General features: G+C 42.2%; 1 protein-coding gene across 6 annotated transcripts in view; it reads right to left on the bottom strand.

Moving 5' to 3' along the window:
• Cpeb1 (cytoplasmic polyadenylation element binding protein 1) overlaps window positions 1-25,229 on the bottom strand; it is a 106,546-nt gene that overhangs the window by 8,795 nt on the left and 72,522 nt on the right. For 2 of the 6 annotated variants that reach the window (XM_029532771.1, XM_029532772.1), the window contains exons 3-8: window positions 16,503-16,691; window positions 5,975-6,198; window positions 4,121-4,373; window positions 2,345-2,458; window positions 1,930-2,034; window positions 933-1,069 (exon numbers count right to left, since the gene is read on the bottom strand). In XM_029532771.1, the coding sequence (XP_029388631.1) occupies window positions 933-1,069; window positions 1,930-2,034; window positions 2,345-2,458; window positions 4,121-4,373; window positions 5,975-6,198; window positions 16,503-16,656 (987 nt within the window). In that variant the 5' untranslated portion in view covers window positions 16,657-16,691. The other 4 variants (XM_029532774.1, XM_029532776.1, XM_029532773.1 and 1 more) reach the window with 4 other exon arrangements.

Below are 25,229 nucleotides of genomic sequence, written 5' to 3' on the forward strand. Positions count from 1 at the left end.
CTCTCTCTCTCTCTCTCTCTGCCTTTCTCTGCCTCTACCACCCTCTTAACTCCTCTCCCCATGCCCTGAATAAACTCTATACTATACCAGCATGTGGCTGGTCCCTCAGGGGGAAGGGATGCCTTAACATGGGCCTGCTGAGACATCCCCTTCCCCCATACCTCATCACACACCCATAGAACATATTCTTTATCTCTTTATCCTTTTATAAACACATCAATTATGAACTCTTATCTTTCTGAACCCATAAGCCCAAATAAATTCTTTTGTAAGTTGTCTTAAGTCATGGTATTTTAACACAGTGATTGTGTTGGTTTCGATGAGAATGCTTGAATGCTTAGTCCTCCATTGGTGGAACTACTTGGGAACAATTAGGAGCTGTGGCCTTGTTAAAAGCCTGGGGGCTGGTGAGATGACTCAGCAGTTAAGAGCACTGACTGCTCTTCCGAAGGTCCTGAGTTCAAATCCCAGCAACCACATGGTGGCTCACAACCACCCATAATGAGATCTGACGCCCTCTTCTGGTGCGTCTGAAGACAGCTACAGTGTACTTACATATAACAATAAATAAACCTCATATACATAGTAAATAAATAAATCTTAAAAAAAAAAAAAGAAAGGCTGCCTGGGGGCAGGCTTTGGGGTTGTGTTACTCTATTCCCCAGGTTGGTTCTCTCTCTCTTCTCTCTCCTCCCTCTCTCTCCCTCCCTCTCTCTCTCTCTCTCTCTCTCTCTCTCTCTGCTCTGGCTTGAGGCCGAGATGCTGCTGTGCCCTCAACTCCACTTCCTGAGCTCTAACCTTCTGAAACAATAAACCAAATTAAATGTTCTCTTTTGTAGGTTACCTTGGTCATGGTGTTTTATCACAGCAATAAAAAAGTAACTAACACAGCAACGAAAAGTAACTAATATAGGATTACCAAACTAACTCACCTCTTTGCAGCGCATCCTTCGGCTGGACATCTTGAAATAATATTCACTCAGGCCATCTGGGCTCAGCGGGTCATGAGAACAAGCCTGAAGCAAGGCCCGGACGGACTTCTCTAGTTCAAACACCAAATACACATACCCTATACTCAATGAAAGAAAAACAAGCCTTAATATCCCTCAGGTGGCAATTTAACATCCTCTTGTGTGGCTGAGGAGCCAAGGCTTTGAGCAGGGAGAGTCTTGTGCACGCTAGGCAAGCATTCCACTACTGAATCAAATCCCTTACCCAAAGTACATTTTGTTATACTCCTGAAAAGGCTTGTCAGACCATTTACTATGCCTTATGCTATGCTAAGGGAGAGAGAGTTATATCAAATTTCATTAAGGGAAGGTACTGTTAAGCTGGGACAGAAGAGCTCACCTATGACCAGATAGCTGTCTACCCCAGAACACAGAATATGCCCAGGCTAACAGAGCCAGGAAAAATAGCAGGTTTATGGTCAGTTTGCCAGGGGATGCAGGTACTGCTTTAAAAGCCTAATTAAGCCACTGGTTCAAGTTCAGTGAAGATGGGGCAGAGTGAAAATAGCACCTGCTTCTTTCTACAGGGCAGGATCTCATTTTAGACCAGCGAGGAGTCAGATACTTGGTCCACATTCCTGCCAACTCCAAAGGGAATCTCAGAACTGGGTCAGACAATGACCCCTGGGACAGCAAAGGCAGCAAAGGAACACTTTTGAGGTGAGCACCTTATTCAAGAGGGGAGGCACTGGTGGGGTTTAGGTTCAGAGGGAGGTGCTCAGGAAGGGGTCGGATGCTATCTCCCCACATACTGCAGATTTGGACAGATGGACAAAGGAATATGCAAAACAGAAGAGGGTGTGTTGACTTTACCCTGGAGTGCCTACTATACCAGCATGCGTCTGTGACAGCCCAGCAACACATGGTGCAGTACATGTGAGGGAGGGGGAAAAAAAGTTTCCTACCATGTCTTTATTACCTTTAGGCATATTACCTTTGGGAGGACACCGGGGGTGCTTGCCATCCTTACCAGGCCACTCCACACTCAGAGAGCCAAAAACACGGAAGGTGTTAACCAATCCAGCTGCACAGGTGGGGAAGAACAACAGAAACCAATACACAGTCTACTCAGGAAAGACAAACAGGATCACCAGTACTCCTCCCAAGGCTCACTGCTCCTGAAAAACAACTCAGAACTGACTGCTGGTCTCCTGTGTAAGCACATACACAGTGCTCTACAGAAGCTTATGAAATGCACACTCACTCTCTCTCAGCTGCTCTGCAACACCCTGTGCTAAGGGCAGAGGTTCAGGCTCTAAATTGGAGGCTAGGGGTCACACTCTTGAAAGATATGCTCCACCTTCAACTCATAAGAGATTTCAGAGGCAGCTCACCTTCTGTAATATCCCAAGGAACACCTCCTAGGAACACCTTGCATGAGTAGATGGGGTTCTTATAGTTCCGGGGAGGAAGCTGGCCACTCCAGGTACACGTAGCTTCATTCACAGCTGTGGGAAGAAACAAAGCAAAAAACAAGGGTTCAGACAACCAACAAAGTCACTACCCTTCTCTGAAATGGACTTGTTGGGGAAATAGAACATTCACAATTCCAATTGGGCTTCCCAGGAGAAGACTATCCATGGATATTCTGAAAGACAGAACACTTTATGTCTCCTCAAATATTTAATAATCCTACCTCATCAGCCTTGCCTCCAATAAAATCAAAAGGAATACCAGATGTATAGGGTAAAAACAAACACAACTAAAGCTATTTTGACTATATAACTTATTAACTATCAACAAAGCAGTTTTTTAACAAAGCAATTTTATCTTGCTAATGTTTATAGTAGTAAGTAGATTTATAAATATTTAGGAGTAGACAGAACAACTACATATGCAATGCCCTATAAGTTTCTGACCCTCGTAGACTTTCTCCCTCAGTTAAAGGGATGCTCTTCCGTTTTCTTATTTTGCCTCTGAATTCATCAACTGTAGAAGTCAAGATACTGTCAGTAGAAATACAACTCAATAGTAAGCACATCTCCATGCCCCACAACCCAACTCAAAAGCACTTGAGTAGGCACGGAATTTCCTTGCTGCCTACACAGTACGATAATAGATTTCTGCCCAAACCCTCTGCTTCCTACTTATGTTAAACACAAATATGTTAAAAGGCCCTTTCTGCTTGGAACTCTCTTCAGATTGGCTTGTCCTGCTCATTTCCAGAGGTCTGTTCTCAGAGGTCAGCTCCAGCCTTTCACATTGGAAGGTGACCTGGGTGAGGACTTCTTGACACATTACCCTTGCCTTCAGCACTGAGGAAGACATTCAAGGAGATGAAGCATTATTCCCTAACATGCATAGGGCTAATGTGTTGCTGTGACAAGAAACTGGGCATAGCTAGCAATATCTCACATAAAACAGGTGGCCTCCAGAAAGCATCCCATTCAGGGACCACACAGTAAACACAAACATGGGCTATCAGAATCACTAGATGACAGGGTAGTCACACTCTTAGGGGAAAGTGGGATAGGGATGAGCTCTATGCAAACACATGTAACAGAGAAATGTTCAAAGAACAGTGACTGGGTGGAAATCAATGAAGACATTAGTAGTTAATGATATAAGTAACTCATTTACTTCCAAGTTCAGGTGTAATATAAAAAAAAACAGATTTAACATATACTTAAGATTATGTACCTGGACATAGCACATAACTCTAATCCCAACACTCAGGAGGCAGAGGTAGGTGGATCTCTTAAGTTCAAGGCCAGCCTGGTCTACAGTGTAGTCCAGGACAGTCTGGGCTGTGTAGAGAGACCCTGTCTCAAAATTCAGAAAGAAAAAAAGACTATTAAAACAATTTAAGATGCCGGGCGTGGTGGCACACGCCTTTAATCCCAGCACTTGGGAGGCAGAGGCAGGCAGATTTCTGAGTTNGAGGCCAGCCTGGTCTACAGAGTGAGTTCCAGGACAGCCAGGNCTANACAGAGAAACCCTGTCNCNAAACAGAAAGAAAGAAAGAAAGAAAAAGAAAAAGAAAAAGAAAAAGAAAAAGAAAAAGAAAAAGAAAAAGAAAAAGAAAAAGAAAAAAGAGGAGGGGATGAGAGAAAAAAGAAGAGAAAAGAGGTCTCATGCTTCACACACAGCCACAGCTATCCGGCACTTACCTGCAGCCTGCCTGTGGAGCCTAGCCTCTCTCTCTATGCTGAATGGGTCTTTAGGAGCTCCAAGAAGGTCCCAAGATGGCCACACAGAAGCTCCTGGCCATCTCTTTGGAGCAATGGTTGGAGAGGGAGCAACTGCAGCAAGAGCAGCTTGTTCTTGGTCCATTCGGGACCCAACACCCATTTTTAGAGGGTCTCTGGGACCATTTCCCGTCATAGAAAGAAAGGGTAGAGGAGGGGAAATGCGAAGGCTTGACTAGAGGAGAAAAAAACAGACACAAGTTTTAAAAGACAGTTTTGTTATAAAGTATTGATCACATAATAGAAATATGAAAAATATCTAACATTTATAATTTGCATTTATAATTTGATATATTCTCTTTCAGTCTGTCTTCCTATTTATTTTTAAGATTGGTTATAGATAATATAATTAAAATAAACTCTTATCTCTCAACAAATGTCTCTCAACATTTTTTTCTTGCCAGAGAATATTCATAACAATTTTGATAAAGTTATCACATTTTATTTAGGAGACCAGTTACATCTTCAGGATCCAGTTACTTATTACTACTATTGCTAAACAACTTTTTTCCCTCTGACACACCTATGTTCTATTAGAAATGTATTTGAACATGTTACACTTTATATTTGTGATAAAGCTTGAAATTCTAAGCGTCAAAATTATGCATTATTAAAATTTACTGATAGAATATTTTCTATAAATACAAAATATTGTCTCATTTCTTCTTCTGTGTTAGCTTTGTCTCCTTCCAACTTAATCCTTAGATGTGTATCTGAGAGAGCTGTATTTGTCAGGCATGAGGTAAATTCCCAAGATGAGTTCTATGTAAGTAATGAAATGGAGCGAGTACCTTGTGACCCTATCATACAGGGTGTAACCCCAAGTCCAGAGAAGTAAAGGACCGGATTGTAGCTGTCATTCTAGAAACTAGTCTGGACAAAGTAAGTGTATGGGCAACAAGAATACTAATTAATGCCAGTGTTCAAAGTCCAGGACAGTGAAGCTGACAACAGGGCGGGTCCTGAAAGTCACGAATGGGTGACCTCAGAGGTAAGAGAGGAGAAATGAGCCCTCCTGTTCAATTCAACATTTAGCTCATGGCATTTAGTAACTGAAAAGCAAAGTTGAAGAGCTATCTTAAACAGTATCTTATTTCTGGAAATTGTCTCATTGCCTCTTTCCTTCAAGACTCATACGTAATTACCTCTAGCTATACTGTCTATGCTAGCCTATATATGCTATTTATACCATCCTCCCCACCACACCCTAACCCATTTCCTAACTCTAATTAACATGAAATCTGCACATGTCACCTTGGCTGTAGGTAAAAAATACGATATATAAATTTGATGATAGTTTCAGACTGTGAGTTGTCATGGGTTAGTGAAAAAGGAGCTAGAGTCACATCTAGATCACAATCCCAGTGTAATGATTAATTATGACTTATTAATGTCATGTATTAAAATACCACTTATGAACTTTGAGACATTATACACAGAGGTATATAAATAATATTTTTAAAGACTAAAAAGAAAACATCTATGTACTTCAAGAAACAGAACACTGACAAGATGCTCATATTTACTTTGAAATCTACTGTTCTCTAAACAAGTAAAAGATACTGGATTCTAAAATACATTTCTCATGGACATTCAAAGTGTCTTTGAGTTTGCTAAGGATGAACAGCCATACAAAGGTGCCTGATGACCTCTCTTGCCTGAATTCTACTCTGAGGCACCCCTTTCAAGCTCTAAGACAGATACTGTAGCATCTTCCCCTAGGATACACAGATAACTCCACCTCCACACCCCCCAACTCCTGAGCATGTTACATACAATCAAATCTGAGAGATGGTCTGATCCAGAGCTGAAGCCACTCGTGTCTGAGTCAGAGGGGCTGCTAGAACGGGAGTCCAGGATGGGCCGGGTGTCCAGGCGAGATCCTCTAACTGAGGGTGCTGGGAACTTGTCCAAGTCAGACCCAAGGGGATCCATAGACAGGAAGCTCAAGGGGGCTTTTCCTAAGACATTTCCCAGTGGATTTTGGAGCATGCTTAATACTAGGGTGACAAAAAATAAACAATAAATAAATAAAAAAGAAGAAGAAGAAAAGAAAAGGAATGCTCATATCCTCTTTTTCTCCCCAGACAAGGCCCCTTTCCCTCCCATAGTCATCCAAGGCAGATTTAACTCTGAGAGCATTTCAGAAACACAGAACATAATGTACAGGTAACTGATGGTTTCGAAAGCTGGTCACCCAGTTCCCATTAGAAGTTACAGAATGACTGACCACCAGAACTCTTTCTACTAAAGCAACAGCAAAATTGTTCTCTGCCACCAGGCTTAAAGAGTAGTGCCACCATCTGAGGCTCTGCCACTGGGAACTTTGGTTATAGTTGCTATTAATGTCTGGATACGCCTGCAGTACAACTGGGAAGTCAAAACCATATTCCTTCACTGGCTTCTCAGTGTGTTTACTAGATTCTCAATTTTCTAGTGACATTTTGTTAAAACACAGAATTATGTGTAACACACCACAGACTAATATGGCACAAGCATGTCTCATCTAGTATGTTCTCTTCTGAAAACTTCTAGCATGCATACGTTTTCTATGCAGCCCCAAATTTCAAATATTTGGGATGGAAGCAGAATGATCTCGTAAAGTTCACTACCTGAGGAAGCAAACCTGGTATGAAACCCCTGGTATGAAACCTCTTTCGGATGGCTGTAACTCTGAAAAGCTCACCTGGATGTGTCTTTTAGCCTCCTCTTCCTTCTCACTGGCTTCTTGAGTGAAATACCAACTATTTCATAACACTGCTAGCCAGGTTCAATAATCAGATGGCAGATGAAAAGTGTTCAGCAAAAATGCCCAACTCACAATAAACAAATACCTAACTTCAAAAAGAATAAAAGCCAGATGTGGTAGGAATTCCTGCAGCCCCAGTCACATGAGAGGCTAAGGCAGGAGGATTTTGAGTTCCAGGAGAGCTTGGAATATTGTCGGAAGGAAGGAAGGAAGGAAAGAAGGAAGGCAGGCAGGCCGGCCGGACAGAGAGAACTGTATCTTTCATCTACAAGGACAAAGAATAAAAGGGCTTTACTATGAAGTATGGATGAATTAATTTTAAGATAGAAGCTTTGACATTTTACTCATAAGAAGAATAAGAAGACATTTGCCTTAGTGAGCCCATGATGACAGAGCAAAGGCAGCAGTAGGCAGTCAAGAGCTCAAACCACAAGCTAGAAGTAGAGAGCTAAATGAACTGAGTCTCTGAAACCTCAAAGCCCGCCCCCAAGTGACATATTTCCTCCAGCAAGGGCATACCTCCTAATCCTCCCCAAGCAGCCAACTTGGGGTATTAAAAAAAAAAAACAAAAAACAAACAAACAAAAAAACAGGCTTATAAGGGTATCTCATTCAAAGCACCACACCATCCATCTCTCAAAATGAACCCAAATAACATAAGTATTCAGCAAACAGTGAATGTAACTGTCCCCTACTTAAGCCCCGACTAGCAAGTAAGTGTCAAGTCATCCAGAGCAGGTTTCTTCCCAGATGTCTAAGCACAAGAATACACTTCTCCAAGTCTGGAGACAAAGTCAAGGCATCACTTGTGGTACCAGACTAACTGCCACTCATGATAGATCATTGACAGAACATTACACACAAGATTCAAAGTAGCTTTTACTACAGCATCAGGACATACCATTATCCTCAGGCATATGACCCCCTCCTAGATAAAGACACAGTATGTGTGTATGTTTAGCCTTCATTTCCTAAATGCAGGCAACACTGTGGACGCATTTATCCATTTAGTAGTCTACTGTGGCAAAAATGCTTAAACACTGTCACTCCCATGAGCATGATGAGTCCTGTCCCTTTACATCTTAACCAATGCCAGGTACAATCAGTCTTTTATTACTGTTATTGTTAACATTATTGGTTGTGTGTGTGTGTGCACGCACACACACACCATGCCATGATGTCCAAGAACAACTTTGTAAAGTTCTCTTTGGTCTCTCCCTCCGCCTTTATGTGGGTTCTGGGGATCGAGTTTGAACCACCAGAATGGGTGGCACATGCCTTTGCCACTAAGACATCTTACCAGTCTGTGGTTACTTTTTTATTTTAGGATGTGTATTATCTATGGAGCTCAGGGAGTCAAACATATCCACAAAGGAGTTAGTTTATTATTTTGCTTTTCAAGGAAATGGAAATAGTCTTTTACACAGGCCTTTCAAAGTGGTTTTCAAGTACTAGCACTTAACTGCATGCTGGAACTAAATGTCTCAGAATGCTTAGATTCTAACACACAGCACAAACAATCCTTGATAAGCTTCTCAGGATCCCTGTTTTATCAAACTCCTGTCTGAAATAACTGAAACAATCCATGTTTCTGAGACTGTTGGGACCCAGGTTCAATTCCCAGTATCCATATGATGGCTCACTACCATCTGTAACTCCATTCCAGAAGATCTGATGCCTTCTGACCTCTGTGGATTACCAGGCATGCATGTAATGCACATACTTGCATGCAGGAAACACACACACATGAAATATAATAAATAAATCTAAAACAAATCATCACAGACTCAACTATGATTTTAAAAAATGTTGGTTTTGTATGGAGGATAACTAAAAGCCACTGAAAAGATGATCTGAGGAGCTACTGAGGATGGCAGAGAGGCTGGCCACAAACCTTGAGGATGCCCTGCAGTATCTACCATCCAGTGAGAAACACACTTAAAACTGGACTTCAGCATATTCTCCATCAGAATTAAGGCACCTCGATGGATACTAGACCCACAGTGGGCTATGATCATTTTCCCTTATGGGACATGAAATAATATTCGATGGTGACAACAAGCGAGGAGTTAAGGAGCCAGTTAAGTGCTACAAGTTAGAGACAGAAGCATGACAAAACAGATCAGGAGCAGATGAATAGAGATTCAGCTATTTCCATAAGCTGACAGCTCTAAGGAATGGAGAAGGCAAGAACATGAATCCTAAGGATGATGAGGTCCAGGATATGGAACTGTAAGTGGCTAACTTAGAATATATTAAGTCTAAACACTGGATAGGTTTAACCAAACAGACATTTGAGAGATCCATGATTGATAGCTGAACCCAGGCAGTGGTGGCGCACGCTTTTAATTCAGAGGCAGAGACAGGTAGATCTCCGAGTTTGAGGCCAGCCTGGTCTACAGAGTGAGTTCCAGGACAGCCAAGGCTATACAGAGAAACCCTGTCTCAAAAAACAAAAACCAAAGCCAAACAAATGAAAAAGCAAGGTGTTGAAAGAATCGGAGATGGGGAAGTACTTGCAAGTAGAAAGGGGTGGGGGTGGGGAGGAATAACACTGAGGTAGATGAGGCTGAGAAAACAAACAGGTTCCACACCTGGCAAAACAGCAAATGAAAAGCTTCAGATCCATCCTCCCTGGGGATTTATGTGCAGTTGACAGAGAAGTAACATTTTCTTCAGCAATGGAACAATTGGAAAACTAAGGTGCCTATACCTTATAAACTACCCTAATGAAACCCTTTAGAACTCGGTCTCTCTTACTCCCCACACCTCCCTCTCCCCTTCCCCCCACCACACGTACCCCTTAAGAAAATTCTTTTGGAGCTGTATAAATAAGCCCCAAGCTTCCACTATGCCCAGAGGCTAAGAATGTCAGCAGATAATATCTGAAGTCTATAGCAGAGACTTCTTAGTTTTGCTATAACCTGTCTACTTGGCATTTCAATCAGTGTTTGTTTGTTTGTTGAGTCAGGGTCTTACCATTCATCACCTGCTGGTCTGGAATTGCCTATGTACACTAGGTTGGTCTCAAACTAGTGATCTTCTCATCTCCCAAGTGCCGAGATAACCACTACACCTGGCTATCATCAGTGTTTGGTTGGTTGGTGTTTTTTTTTTTTTTTTCGTTGTACATCGTGGTGCGCACTAGGCTCCGCACCACGATGTACAACGTCCACAAGCAGTTTTTTTTGATTTTTCGAGACAGGGTTTCTCTGTATAGCCCTGGCTGTCCTGGAACTCACTCTGTAGACCAGGCTGGCCTCAAACTCAGAGATCCACCTGCCTCTGCCTCCCAAGTGCTGGGATTAAAGGCATGCGCCACCATCACCCAGCATCAGTGTATTTTTAAAGTGCTTTAATTTATGACTGTCTTTTGTTACTATAAAAATTTCATCAAACCGTTACCACATTGGAATACGATATTTGAGGAAACCTGAATTTGTGTTCCCAAGCTATGGTCATTTGTACTGGGCTCCAAAATAAACTACCTCTATTTTCTTTTAGGTGAGACCTGTGTTTTTGCATCATCACATAGCACAAAGACATATGAAAAAATTGTAAGAGAAAATAAGTAGTTTAAAGGGGTTATACCTAGGGATACCAAGGACAAGAATGGGCTATGGGAACTATGCTTTTACCCCAAATGGTTTTGATTTTGTTTTGTAAGTGCTTTTTAAATAGCTCCAAACCAACACGGTAGTCAGTACAGGGGACTTTTCCTCCTTCCCTCCAGTTTATTATATTCACTTGTATTGGTAAATGTTTTACCCGCTACAAATTCTATTTATCTCAGCTAACTTTCAAACTGTTAGTATCTTGGGATTCTTGCAAATTACTTTGTCAACAACAGGATTTTTATCTACAGAAAGCTTCTACTGTGAGCATGGCATGATGGCATGCTTCCTTAATTCTGAGACTTGGAGGTGAGGCAGGTGGATCTCTGTGAGTTCCAGGACAGTCTAGTCTACACAGCAAGCTCTAAGTCAGTTAAAGCTACATAGTAAGATCCACCTTCCTCAAGCATCAACAAAAGAAATCCTCTACTCTGGTAACAAGCCTATCCAAATAGAAAGTAGCATAACAACCCACACTGGTTAATTCCACTTTCTCAAGAGATGGTCAGTCATCTGTTTTATGATTTGGACCAGGTTCCATTAAGTTCCTACTAATAGCAACTTTTCCATTTATTGAACATCAAAAACACATCTCAGATATGAATCTTTCCCTAAATTCTAATAAGCATTAGCCTATCTTCACAAAGTTTTGAGGTTAACAATGTCCATCCCATAGCAGAGCACAATCCAGAAGTGCATCATTCACTAGCTACATCAATCATCACTGAGACCTTGTGTCTACTTATTTTCATGTCCTTAGCACATCTCCTTTTTGTTCAAAACTTTTAAGATCATCAACCACAGATGAGAAATCTCACCTTCCAGAAGTTCAGAGGACCTAAAAGAATGTCTCAAAAGTTAGGGATGGCCACATTAAAATGTACCTAAAACACCATTTGAGGTCTAAACCAGAATCTGCATTTTTAACAAGATCCCCTGTGAGGTTTGTATAGATGCACCAAAGCTTTGAAAACTCCAGCCAAAAAACCCTAGGTTTTATACTTTAAGATTCTAATTACTATACCCTTACTACACCCAAACATGCTTCATATGAAATTATTTATGTTAATTTAAAGGTTAAAGCTTATAAATAAAGCTCTTACAGTATAATGAAGACTAACATTCAAGGGCATAGAAAGCCAAAATGACTATAGGACATTTCACAAAGAGTCTGATTTCTAAAAACACTGTGTGGAAGTAGGGGGAGAAACAGAGAGGCAGAGAAATACAGCACCACGAATAATAAAGACTATAAAAAGAATGACATGGAATATAATACTTTCAGGAAAGTGATGGCCGGAACTAGCTGCATCCTGTAAAAAGCTCACATCAAACAAACAAAGGAGCTAAGGCCTACTGCTTCAAGCAGATACATGTTTAAAAACCAAGACAACTGCTACAGAACTGGTGGAACTAGAGATGGCTCAGTCATTAAAGGCTAAGGTCATACATTCATAAAAAGACATTACTGGGCACAGGACAAATTTGGAATATAAAAACAATAGTTTAATAAGTGAATATATCTATTTTAAACTGCCCAAAGTTCATTATTGTTTTGTTATAAACAAATCTAGATAAAATTGTTCACAAAGAATATGTATACACATATAGAGAAAATGCACAGCTGATAAAGGGATAAAATGAATGTCAACAATAGGAGAATCTGAATTAAGCTGGTTTGAGATCTCTTTCAGCCCACAGAATGAGCCAAGTTTCTGGAAACTGTGACCCACAGTCAGATGCCCTCGAGTGACCTGACTGTCCCTTTACAGCCCAACCCGGCAGAAGGTTCCAACTCATTAATGCCATTTCAGAGCACAAGAGACCAAATCAGCAGTAATTATTTTTAGACTGATTTTAAACTTTCTCTACTTTCAGCCTTCTCTCTATGCCAGGTCTCCAGTTTTTCAGCTGAGTCACTGTTGGAATTTTCTGAAGCCTGCTTCCCTCTCCAAGAGTCTAAAGGTGCCCAGATCTGCTCTGGCAACAGCAGCAGGCTGGGACTGGAGGCCGTTATCACAAGACACAGCTCTCAGCTCAAGCTCACAGGACACAATCATCAAATACTTGTAATCTAGTAAGCGCAGTCACAGGGAAAATCTTGGAGCCATCACTCCAACCCTAGCTATATGGCTGCATATGGAAGCCTGCATTCCTATGTGTACCCTTAGTTCTGAGGCTGCCTGCAGAGAGTTGAAGCAAATCTGCAGGATAACTTAGTTGTGCCCTGGACGTCCATATTCCATATAGGAGAAGCCTAAACCTATTTTGAATGCTGGCTCATAAACAGTTTGAAAAAAGTTAGGAGAGCAGAGCAAAAGACATTTGTATCATCCCAGGCTGCTCTACCCTATGGATCAATGGGGAAGCCTGCAAATGAAACAGCACAGGGAACATTACATTCAACTGGTCAACAGGACAGAAACCAAAGAAGATGAATAGGTTAATCTCATGAGGCTTCTAAAAGGGAATTAGAATAGACATGTCCTCTGGCATCTTCAGGCTGAGTATCTCACTTGCCCACTGGGCTTCTGTACAAAGTGGCCATTAAGAGTCCTTTCTTCCAGGTCCCTCAAGGTAGATTTGAAATGTCACTTCACTCTCCTGCTGAGTAATGCTGCATATAGAAGAGTCATAAGGGGAAAGGCTTTAGAAAGACAAATCTAGTGGGTGGTTAAGCTGATGAACTGAGACCAAGGGTGGAAAGCGAGTGGGAAGTGTCTGTCAAGTACCCTCATCTTAAGAGATTTCATCAATGAGCAGATCACCCCAGGCTTCTTACTTAGCTACATGAGGTTACCTTAAGTCTGGTCTAACATATTAAGGCTCTGGTCACAGAAAGGGGGTTTAATAGGAAGAATGGGAGGTTTAGAACAAAAGACACCATGTTTGGAATGCTCAGAGAGACAATAGATGCCACTTTGTGTACTTTTGCAAGTTTTTCCTCATCTGTACAAGCACCAAAATCATGTGCTGTGTTCAGCATTAAGAAATTAATATATAGCTGGGCGTGGTGGCGCACGCCTTTAATCCCAGCACTTGGGAGGCAGAGGCAGGCGGATTTCTGAGTTCAAGGCCAGCCTGGTCTACAAAGTGAGTTCCAGGACAGCCAGGGCTAAACAGAGAAACCCTGTCTCGAACCCCCCCCCCCAAAAAAGAAGAAATTAATATATGTTGGCTATATGTCACTTCTTTCCTCAATAGGGTACATAGTCTTGACATACTATTAAAGGACCTTTTCCTTGATAGTCATAGTGACTCTTTAAAGAAAACTTCTACTTTTTTCCTCTGGGTGTACCCATATATGCACATGTGTGTAGGTAAGAAAAATTTTGGGAGTTGGTGCTCTTTTTCTACCATGTGGATCCCAGGGATCAAGCTCAAGTTGTCAGGCTTGGTGGCTGTGCCTTTATCTGCTGAGCCAACTTACCAGTCCTAAAACTTCTTAACAACAATGATTTCATCCTATTCACTGACATACCTGCAGTACCCAACAGTTTCTGGCAGATAGTGTGTAATGCCAGCCAGAGTGAATATTATAGTCAAAATCTTCAGTCAAGAGCCCTATGCTCCAACCTCGCCTAATGCACTGTCAAATACTTAAAAGTGGTAGAAGACAGTCAGATATGGGGCTACAACTTACTGGGGAAAGTATCATTAACCAGAGTCTAAGCAATAACAGGCTCCACACAGAGAGACAAGAGGATACCAGGCTGCTTGCAAGTACAACTCACAGATTTTCTGAAGCTACTGAACTATCTCCACCCTTCATCAAGAAACTGACTGAAATTGGTTTTCAGATGGAAAGCAGTGTGGGCACTGGAATGTGGGCTGTGTGTTCCCGCATTACTGGCAAGGGTGCACGATCTGGCACTGCAGCTGGCTGGTGGGAGGGCTCCATCCTACTCTAGGAGACAGCACCCTCATATGGGCTTTCCACGAAGGCACAAAGCTTAGGAAAAGGAGAAGGCTACCACCACAGCTCCTAAAGGCAAACACAGAATGGAGATAAGGAATGAGCGTTTTAACCCCCAGAAAGCAAGAGACACTCATGCAAACCTAGCCAGACCACTGCACTGGGGTCAGTCTCAAGTCTTTATAAATTCTGAAGTTCAGACTGCAGCCCTTCCCTAACCCACAAAATCATGTATTATTTATTACTAAATGCTTGATATGGAAGGTAAAGAAAAATACCCCCTTTTCAGACTAATAGCTCTAAGATCTGGTTCTTCAGGGTGGGAAAGCTGATACAATCATACCTAGACCTGGCTTTTCCTTTTCTTTCCTTCCTGAGACACAGTCCTGTTACATTGCTCAGGTTGGCCATGATTTCCTGAGCAGACAATCACCTTACTGTACAGCTGTTAGAACAGGCTTTCTAAGCTTCAAGATGGACACATCTAAATTTCCATGGGCTTAGTTACAGCTCAGAAGTTAACTCTGTAGCTAAGACAAACAAGAGGAAAGAAGGGCCACACCCCAACTGATGCCAGCACAAATCTGAACTGATGACCACACACAGGTGCTCATCTCTGTATGAGCTCTTCTTTTGCTCAGATCCTGTAGGAGAAAAAAAAAAAAAAAAAAAAAAAAAAGGACAAGGCTTGCTTTAAAGAATACATAAAAGGAAGTACTGTGGCCTCCAAAGCAAATGACATTGAATAGTGACACATTTCCTGACCTAGAGAACAGAGTACTTATCAACCTCCCCACCCCACCCCCCAAAAAGCTGGAGACAGCATTCAAGATAACCTTACCTTCAAGGGATCCTACCTACAAACCAACTGGATAAAAAGTCAACCTTCCTCTTCCCCAAAAGCGCTTTACTAAACAAGGGGGTTAAGGTGTCTAATGGACAGTAAGGCACCAGGCTCTGCAAAGCACTCTTTAAAACACCTGCGTCACATAGGGGGAGGCAGAGACCAACACAGCAGGACCTTGCTGCCATGACTCCTGGTCCTAGGCTGGGAAGTATCTGAAAGGACAGTGTACTCCACTGCCACCATCAAAGGCAAATGACTACACACACACCAGTTCTCCATAGTCCCATAGAATCTGCTAATACTTTTTGTATTGTGATATAAAGTAAAATATACTGATTTTTTTAGTAATACTATAGCATTTAAATTCACAATTCTTCCTGGAAATTTTATGATTTTTACCTGACTAATCTTCCCCCAAATACCACAAGAAGGGAATAAACAGGTAATGGGAAGGTCTGAGCAGAAGCAGTTCAAAGATTTGTCAATAACTCCATGTAATTTGTTCCCATTAATCCTATATCAAGAAGACAAGTGATGGTAAAGGGGAGTGGCCTCTCATCCATTAGTTACCTTCAACAGCCAGCCAGCCTCTCTCTGTATCTGGGAGTCACTCTAGCTATCCCCCTCCCCAGCCAGTCCTTTCCCAGGATTGATGCTCTTAACCTAATGTTAAGGCAGTCCCAATATTCAAATAAAATTGCTCAGTTAATCTCCTCTTGCTATGACTCAGGGCTACCCAACTTTCACACATAGCTCTTTAGTTTTAAAACCACTAAACAGAATCTGGTCATTCAGTAATCAGTTCCTTAATTCCCCTCCCCCACCTAAAAGTGTTTTGCTTCATCATCTCCAAGACAGGCCTGGGCACCAGGGGCTTAGATGGATCATATCTGCATAAGGTTGAAACCTTGGGGACCCTTGTCAGGGCTACCTCAGGTGTAGACTTAAAACTCCAGGGAATTTGTCAGGGCAAATAGGAAAGCTGTACCTGCCTTTACCAGCAGTCTCTATCTGTCATGCAACACTCACAGCTACCATTGCTTGCAAAACAGCTCTGTGTTGTGTGTATATAGAGGGAGCGATGCAAAAGGGAATAGAACAACTGTTGCTTTGGTATCTTAGCTCACCACCCCACTCGGCCCCCTCCCCTAGGCAGCCACATATTCTCTTGCACTCACCTGACTGTGTGCTGCTCTGGGCTGAGGAGTCTGAGTCCTGGGTGCTCCAGGGTCGGTCCCAGCCAGTCAGACTGAGTGATTGCAGGCCAAGGCACAAGCCATTTGCATCTGGGAGGCCACGGGGAGATTCTTGCGCAGAGGTGGGGAAAAGCATCCTGCTTGTAACTGTTTCTTCAGAGTCCTGGAAGTCTGCTTTGGAAAGGAGAACAGCAAAACAAACCCTAGAGTTAAGGGTTGTTTTTCTCAATACTATCAACAATAAATACCACCAATATTAGTTTCCTCAGGTTCAGAGGCAAGACATCCAAGCTGGCTAGATGCTGCAGCTGCTGCCTCTGTACTTTTGGCAGCGTTCAAGCAAGAATAGTTGCCATATAGCCCCCTCCCCACACACACCCCTATCCCGTCTGCATTACAGACTAGGTAGCATGTGATCAGGCTGCTGATGCTTCCCGCTGCCAGTGACATCAGCTGGCTGAGCCTAGCAATAGAGAACCGCATCATCTCTCACAGAACGGGGGGGGGGAGGAGGGGAGGAGCAGGAGGGGACGACTGGGAGGAGTCTTGCCTCCAAGGGAAAGATAGCACAAGAGCTACTTGGAATAGTCTGATGCAGTATGGTTAAGGCAGGGTTGTGAGAAAGCGTTCGTCCCTCCAGTCTCTCTCTCTCTCGGCAGTGGTGGCCAGTCTGCTGACAGCAAAGCCCAGAGCAAAGCAATGTGGACTGCTTGCCTGGACTGATCTGTGCTCCGCTCCTGCCGCTCCCTCTCTCTCCTGCTTTCCACCTCAAACCCCTAAATGCACTAGTCCTGGACTTTCTCCAGCTGCTGGCTCAAGCCCTGGCTTTGTAGCCCAATAAGAAGCTTCACAATCCTGCTAACAAAAATAAATAAGTAAAGAAATAGTATCTGTGTGTTCCAAGTGGCCTCTGAGAAGTACCTTGACACAGCATTGTTTACCTCCAAGGAATGGGATAACCATTAGAAAAAACACTGTATATTTGAACCCTTGGGAACAACACCTGGTGCTCTGGGATTGTCTGGAGCTGCTTATCATAGAAAAGAGGGAACAGCCTTTTGTGCATGTGTGTGTGTGTGGGGGGGTGAATTTATGAGGCTGTTCTAGGTATCTCACAGGGCCTGGACTACAACTTGCGTATCAGAGGGAGATATAGATAAGATCCATTTTACTCAGGCTCCCTTATACACCAACAGAATATATACTAGCCACAGGTGGACACAAAGCCCAGCCCTTCTTTTCCCTCTTGCAACTAAAGCCGCAGATGGCACAACTACTCCCAAAGGGTATCTGACAAGCCGCACTAAGAGAGACAGTCTCTCTCATCCGGCTGCTAATTCTGTTTCCCTTGCACTTGTCTTCCAGGACCCCTCAGGGTGATGGTTGGCAAGCTGTGACTACCACTGACACCTTTAACTCCTATGCTTCCTTCAGAGATACTGCCCAAGAAGAACCTATTTCAGTGACCCCACCCCCACCAGCTACAATGACAAAATTTAACTTTTTGAGCTTCTGTCATTTCCTTTTTACCAGTATCTCCTTCTATAGAAATCTTTTCCCAATGTCCTCTTTAAGGGTCAAACTTGCTTATGCATCTACGAGGCTGGCTGGCAGTATTCCATTTGCCTGTTCACACCCTTGTTGCAAGGAAAAGCAAGCAGGTAATGGGAATCATGCCCACCTGGGACTGATCGTACAGAGGCTGAGCCAGTTAAGACAGTGGGGTTTGTGCTGCTAGCCTGAGGAATGTCTGGTCACAGCTTTCTTCGGCACATTCTGAACACACCCAAGCAAAGACCCTGGGGGGGGGCATCAGTCTGGGGGCAGAGGGACTCCTTCCTTTGGAGGACTTTTTCTTCTTTTTTTTAAAGCTGAGCTGCTGTGTCATCCACCAACATTATTCCTGGCTGGCTGGAGATACCCTGCTTGCTCTCTGTGTGCCAAAGCTGTGTGTGTATCAATCTTAGCCCTGTACAGGCTGAGGAAGAATGCCCTGCCCCAAACTCTGCTCTTTTGCTCCCCTACGTCCACCTTTCCTCAAAGCTAAGGCTATACTATTAAATTAACTCATGTCTTAAATATAATTGTTTTTTTCAAGCCATCCACATCTAGGTCAGCAGAATGACTCAATGGATAAAAGCACTTGCCACCAAACCTTGTGACCCAAGTTCAATTTCCAAGACCCACAAGGTGGAAGGAGGGAACTGATTCATGCAGTTGTCCTCTGATCTCCACACATGTGCCTTGATATGCATAGGCATGAACAAGCACACATGCATGCACACATGCACACACACAAGGAACAAATTGACTTCAAGAAAGCATTAGGTTGGGTTTATTCTGGAGATACAGAGATGGTCAAATATGGGTAAATCAGTGAATATTATAAATTGTATAAATAGATCAAGGACAGAGCTCACTTAGTGTCTCAATGGATAAAGAAAAGACATCTGACGATATCCATCATTCCTTCATGGTAGCAGTCCCAAAGAAACTCAGAGTAAGAAGAACATAGTTCAACACAATAAAGACAAGATATGACAAACTTATAGACAATATTATGTTAAATGGGGGGGAGGCTCAAGCATGTCTACTGAAATCAGGAAGAAAAGAATGTTCACCTTCTTAATTCTCATTCAATATAGTGCTAGCTAAAGCAGTACAACATAGAAATAAAAGGCACACAAATAGAAAAACAAGAAGTCAACAACACTATTTGTATATGTTAGGGTTCCATATATGAGATCCTAAAGACTCCACCAGAAAACCCTTAGAACTGACAAACACATGCATTAAAGTGGCTGGATACAAAATTAACACAAAACCATTAGCCTTCCAAGGTACCAATGACAAACTGAAAAGGGAAATAATACAATTCACGATAATATAATTCACAAGTTAAGAAATAACTTGGGGCTGAAGAGATGGCTAAATGGTTAAGAGCACCTCTGGCTGCCCTTCCAGAGGACCCAGGTTCAATTTCCAGCACCCACATAGGAGCTCACAATTGTCTGACACCTGTACAAAAAAGGACATAAAATAAAATTATTTAAAATATATATTATATAATATTATATGCTATATACTTTAATATATAATATATATGTAAGTATAAATTGTCATATGTTATATTATGTTTTATTATGCTATTAGTATATATAATTATACATTATATAATAATCTATATAATTTATATTATATAATTTTATAACATAATAGCATATTATAAATAACATTTTATATATGTATATATATATGTGTGTGTGTATATATCTATATGTATAGATACACACACACACTCTAAAACACTGAAGAAAGAAATTGAGGAAGAACCAGAAGAGAGAAACCTATACCACGTTCATGAACTGGGAAAAAAATTGATATTGTGAAAATGGCTATATTACTAAAAGAAATCTACACATTGACTGCAATGTCAATAAAAATTTCAGGGACAATCTTCACAGAAACACAGCAATCTTTACATTCATTATAATACATTTAAATTCATTAAATACAACACAAGAGACCCTGGAGAGGCAAAGCAACCCTGAGCAAAAAATAATATTGCTGAAGGCTTCACTACACCTGATTTCATTGTGCTACCACACCACAGTAATATAGACAGAATGTATTCATCAACAAAAAATAACAAGACTCAGATACTAGGCCACACAACTATAGGAACTCGATTTTTGATGATGTTACAAATACACATTGGAGAAAAGACAGCATCAACAAACGGTGCTGAAAAACTGGATATATACACATAGAAGAACAAATTTAAATCCCAACCTCTTACCCTGTACAAAATCTATTCCAAATGGATTAAGGACCTCAACTTAAGATCAAAAGCTGCAAGAGGAAAGAGTATGGTGTACACTTTAAGGTTTTTCAGGCTAGGACTGTGACTGTTCCAGAAGGTCAATAATCAACAATTAGAATTCATGAAACTCAACAGTTTTTGTTCATCAGAAGAATCTGTCATCTGAGAAGTCAGCTTACAGAATGCCAGCTATGTATCTGATAGAGGATTAAGTATTTAGAATATACAAAGAACTCAAGAAACTAATCATCAAGAAAACAACCAAATCAGAAAAAAAAAAAAAAAAGCCATAGAACTGAACAGAGATCTCAAAGAAATACAAATGGCTGATAAACATGTTTTTGTGCTTTAAATTATTTTTGTTTGATTTTTTGAGTCAAGGTCTCACTGTGTAGCCCTGCCTGGCCTGGGACTACTCACCTGCTAACAAGGCTCAAATTTACAAAAACTGCCCTGTCTCTGCCTCTCAAGTACTATGATTAAAGGTGTGTGTCACCATGCCCAGTATCTAATAAGTAATTTTTAAAATGTTCAACATTATTAGCCACCAGAAAAACACAAATTAAAACTACTTTCAAATTCTATCAAATTCCAGCCAGAGTTACTATCATCAAGGGCTCAAAGAACAAATGCCAACAAGGATGGGGCAGGGGAGCACTAATCCACGGTTGGTGGGCATGTAAATGGGTGCAGCCACCAAAGAGTACACACAGAGGGACCCACGGCTCCAGCTGCATATAGCAGAGGAGAGCCTTATCTGACATCAATGGGAGTGAAGGCTGTTGGTCCTGTGAAGGCTTGATGCCCCAGTGTAGGAGAATGCTAGGACAGTTGGGCAGGTGGATGGGGGAGCACCTTTTAGAAGCAGAGGGGAGGGGAGATGGGATAGGTGGTTTGTGGAGGGAAAACCAGGAAGGGGGATAACATTTGAAATGTAAATAAACAAAATAAATTTTAAAAATCAGTGTGCAAGTATCTCAAAAAGCTAACAACAGAACTCCCATGACCTACCTCACATTTTTAGGCATATACCCAAAGGACTCCCTCACCTCCTATAGAGAATCCTGCACATCTATGTTTACTGTGCCTTTGTCCACAGTAGTTATGAATGGAATCAGCCTAGATGTCCATGAAGTGATGAATGGATAGTGTAAAATGTGGCACATTAATACTGAATTTTACAGGAATAGAAATAAAATGAAATTTTCTGCTGAAATACATAAAAAGACACTAACTGAAGCAACTTAAGCCCAGAAAGACAAATGCTGCATGCTTCAAATTTTTTCATTTAAGTGTTTAATTTAAAGTGACCTTAGAGGACTTTAGGGATTTAAGGGCTTATAAGAGGGAAGGGAAAGGGACTGTAAGGTAAAGGGATGAGAGCAGAACATATATGATATGGAAGTTAGGAGGCGAAATTCTGAAAAAGTTTAAGTGAGGCTATGAGTGGAACAGGGGAGTGGAGAATATGAAGAGGAGTAACTAAAGGTGAAGATTTATACTAAATCTCATAGAAATCTACTAGTTTGTAAGATAATTCTTATCTTAGTCACTGCTCTATTGCTGTGAAGAGTCATATTAACCAAGACAACTCATAAAATAAAGCATTTAAAATTGGGGCTTGCTTACAGGCTTAGTCCCTGATCATCATGGCAGAAAGCATGGTGGCAGGCAACTGTGTGCTGGAGAAATAGCAGAGCCCAGCATGTAATAATCCTGATCTATAGGTAGAGAGGCACTGAGCCTGGCTTGAGCATCTGAAACATCAACACACTCTAACAAGACCATACTTTCTAATCTTTCTAATCCTTTCAAAACCACTCTTCTCTTGGTGACTAAGCATTTAAATTTATGAACCTATGGAAGTCATTTGTATTTAAGCCACACAGGCAGTGGTGTCACATTCCTTTAGTTCCAGCAATTGGGAGGCAAAGAAGGTAGATCTCTGTGAGTTCAAGGCCAGCCTGGTCTACAGAGTTAAGTTCCAGGACAGCAAGGGCTACACAGAAAAACCTTGTTTAGAAAGAGACTTATTTTTATCTTAAATGTATATGTTTTTATATGCATGTATGTATTCCTGGTGCCACAAGAGGCCAGAAATTGGCGTCAGTGGCTTTAGAATTAAGAGTTACGGTTTGTTGTGATGTGATATGTGGGCACTAGGGCTTGAATACAAGTCATTTTGGAGGAGCAGTCAGTACTCTCAACACATGAGCTCTCTCTCCAGCCTTGGAAACCCCTACTTTGTAAACTAAATTAAAAATGTAATTTAAAAAAGGAGTTGGAACTCATGGGTAGACTATACTTCTCCTAGGAGACACGAGTTATTAAATGAAAATCTCCATACTAGTGTATATACTTTCTTACCATTTATTGGTCAGGCAGGCCTCCAGAGCAACATTGGAATTGCCATTGCTCTTGGTTTCACACCAAAACTAGATAAAAAATATTGTCTAACTGAACATACAACACACTTTGGTTGCAGCAGTATATAGAGAAGTCAATCTGGAAATGACCTGAAAGCTTCCTGCTGGCTAGCCTTCACCTCCTCTTAAAGATGCTATAGGAGCCACTAGGGGAGAGAAGTCATCAACGGTCTTACTCAGCAGTGAACTCTGAATGCTGCAATACCAACCTGCCAGGTAAGATGTGCTCACTGGTAACATAAACGTACAGAAGTTACAGAGTTACCAAAACTAAGAACGTATGATAAATTCTTAAAGAATCCCACTATTTTGTGAGATAGTTCTATATCCAGATCCACAGAAGAGAAAGACTGGCTTGAGCTTATGAAAGCCCGAGGTGACTCCCCAGAGACACCCTTCCTCCAACAAGGCTGACCTTCTAATTCCTTCCATGTAGCACCACTCCCTAATGACCACAAATTTAAAGCCTATGGGAACCATTTTGATTCAAACCACCACATGGGGGTAACCAATCACTTTCTGACTGGATCTAATGCCTGCACCATAGGTGGAAACTCATGCCTGGTACTGTAGATCTGTTCCAAAGCTCATGGACAGTGAGGTCATGGGCTCTAGGAGGGAATCCACTAATGTTGTCTTACTAGATGAACACATTGTCAAACTGCTTTCTAATACTATGTTTATAGGGCTACTCTTAATCTTGACCAGAGAATCTTCTGTAGTGCACAGCAGTTAATGCAGACTCATAGTGGTCCAAATGGTGAACCCTAAATGGGATATCTTCTTCAATACCCCTTTCTCAAGGCCTCAGGAACACCAAAGAATCTAAGTCAGGGGATGGGGAGGAGTGCTGTGACATGTCTCCTGGACATGACAGGACTGCTGACTAATGAACTCATTCCAATTATGCCTCATTACACAAGATTAAGCCAACAGACCAGTCACTATTCCAGCTGGCAGCACTAACTGGCCTCAGTGATTTTCAGGGAGGGAAAAAAAGCAAAGACATGAAAGTATGACGTGGATGTGTTGGAGCATGTCCTGGAGAATTTCAGAAGGGGACGTTGCCATGGATATGTACATACATGTGTGAAATTGTCAACTAAAAGAAAAGAACTTGGAGAAACATGCCCTTGCCCACTCAGGCGGTGGAGAAGTAGGAGTGATAGAAGAGCAGAGCAGAGTGGAGTAGAGTGGGGTAGTGCAGTGTGTGCTCTTTGAGGAGACACAGAACTGGTGATGAGACAAGTGTGAGGGGGCTGAGATAGACAGGGGATTGAGTCATTACCTAGTAGGATCAATAGGTTGGTGTTCAGCATCCTAGAGTTTAAGCAGATGCACACTCAGCTCCCAAACAAGCTGCCTGGCTATGGGATCACCCTAGCTCTGGGTAATGATTGGGTGAGGCCTGTGATGAGAACAGTTTATTTTCTAGATTGGACTGCCTTAAAGGGCAACCATAACCTGTGATAGTGCTGAGGGCCATATGTGGGTCACTGGTCCTGATGTGGCTGGGGTCCAGGTTGATGTCCAAGGACTGTATTAATACCTAATGACATGTAAAATGGTCATGGCCCATGCCATGGCCTGAATCCATGTTAATGTCCATGGGTCAGGCTGCCTCCGGGAACCACACTAATGTGAGTGGCCTAGTCTGCCACCTGACACTGTGGTGGTGTTTGAGTCTGAGGTGCCACAAAGGTTCTAGGTCCTGCTACAGGCAGGGTCTGAGTTGATATCCATGGCCTGGTGGTACCTCCAAAAGCCAAGCAGAGGTCCTTGGCCTGTGCTGTTGCCTGAAGCCCTGTTGTTGTTTGTGGGCTATGCTGACATTGGGGGCTATACTCATCTAAGTGACCTGCACTGTCACCTAAGGCCATGTGTCCGATCCATGCTGCCATAGAGGGCCATGTCTGGGTCCGTGGTCTTACTGCAGCTGATTCTGTGATGTCCATGGCCCATGCTACTACAGAAGGCCAAGGGGATGTCCATGGTCTGTGCTGTGGCCTGAATCCATGGTGATGTCCATGATCCCAGCTGCATTGGAGGGCCCTATCTGGGTCCATAGCCCTACAGCAACTGGGAGCCCTGTTCCTGGTCTGTGCTGATGGCAGATAACATGTAGAAGCCCACAATCCATGCTCCCTCAAACCTTGATGAGCAAATAAGCAACTAGCAAATAAGCAACTGCCAATATTATTGATGACTACAGAGACACAGTGGAGAAAGAGGGACATGAATGACTTCTGTGACCTCAACCCACCCTCCAAACAGTAACAGCCTAAACAAGAAGTCTTCAAAGAGAACTCTTAAAAACTGTGATAGGGCCGGGCGTGGTGGCACACGCCTTTAATCCCAGCACTCGGGAGGCAGAGAAAGGCGGATTTCTGAGTTCGAGGCCAGCCTGGTCTACAGAGTGAGTTCCAGGACAGCCAGGGCTATACAGAGAAACCCTGTCTC

Source organism: Mus pahari, chromosome 1, assembly GCF_900095145.1.
Source record: "Mus pahari chromosome 1, PAHARI_EIJ_v1.1, whole genome shotgun sequence".
NCBI classification, from domain to species: domain Eukaryota; kingdom Metazoa; phylum Chordata; class Mammalia; order Rodentia; family Muridae; genus Mus; species Mus pahari.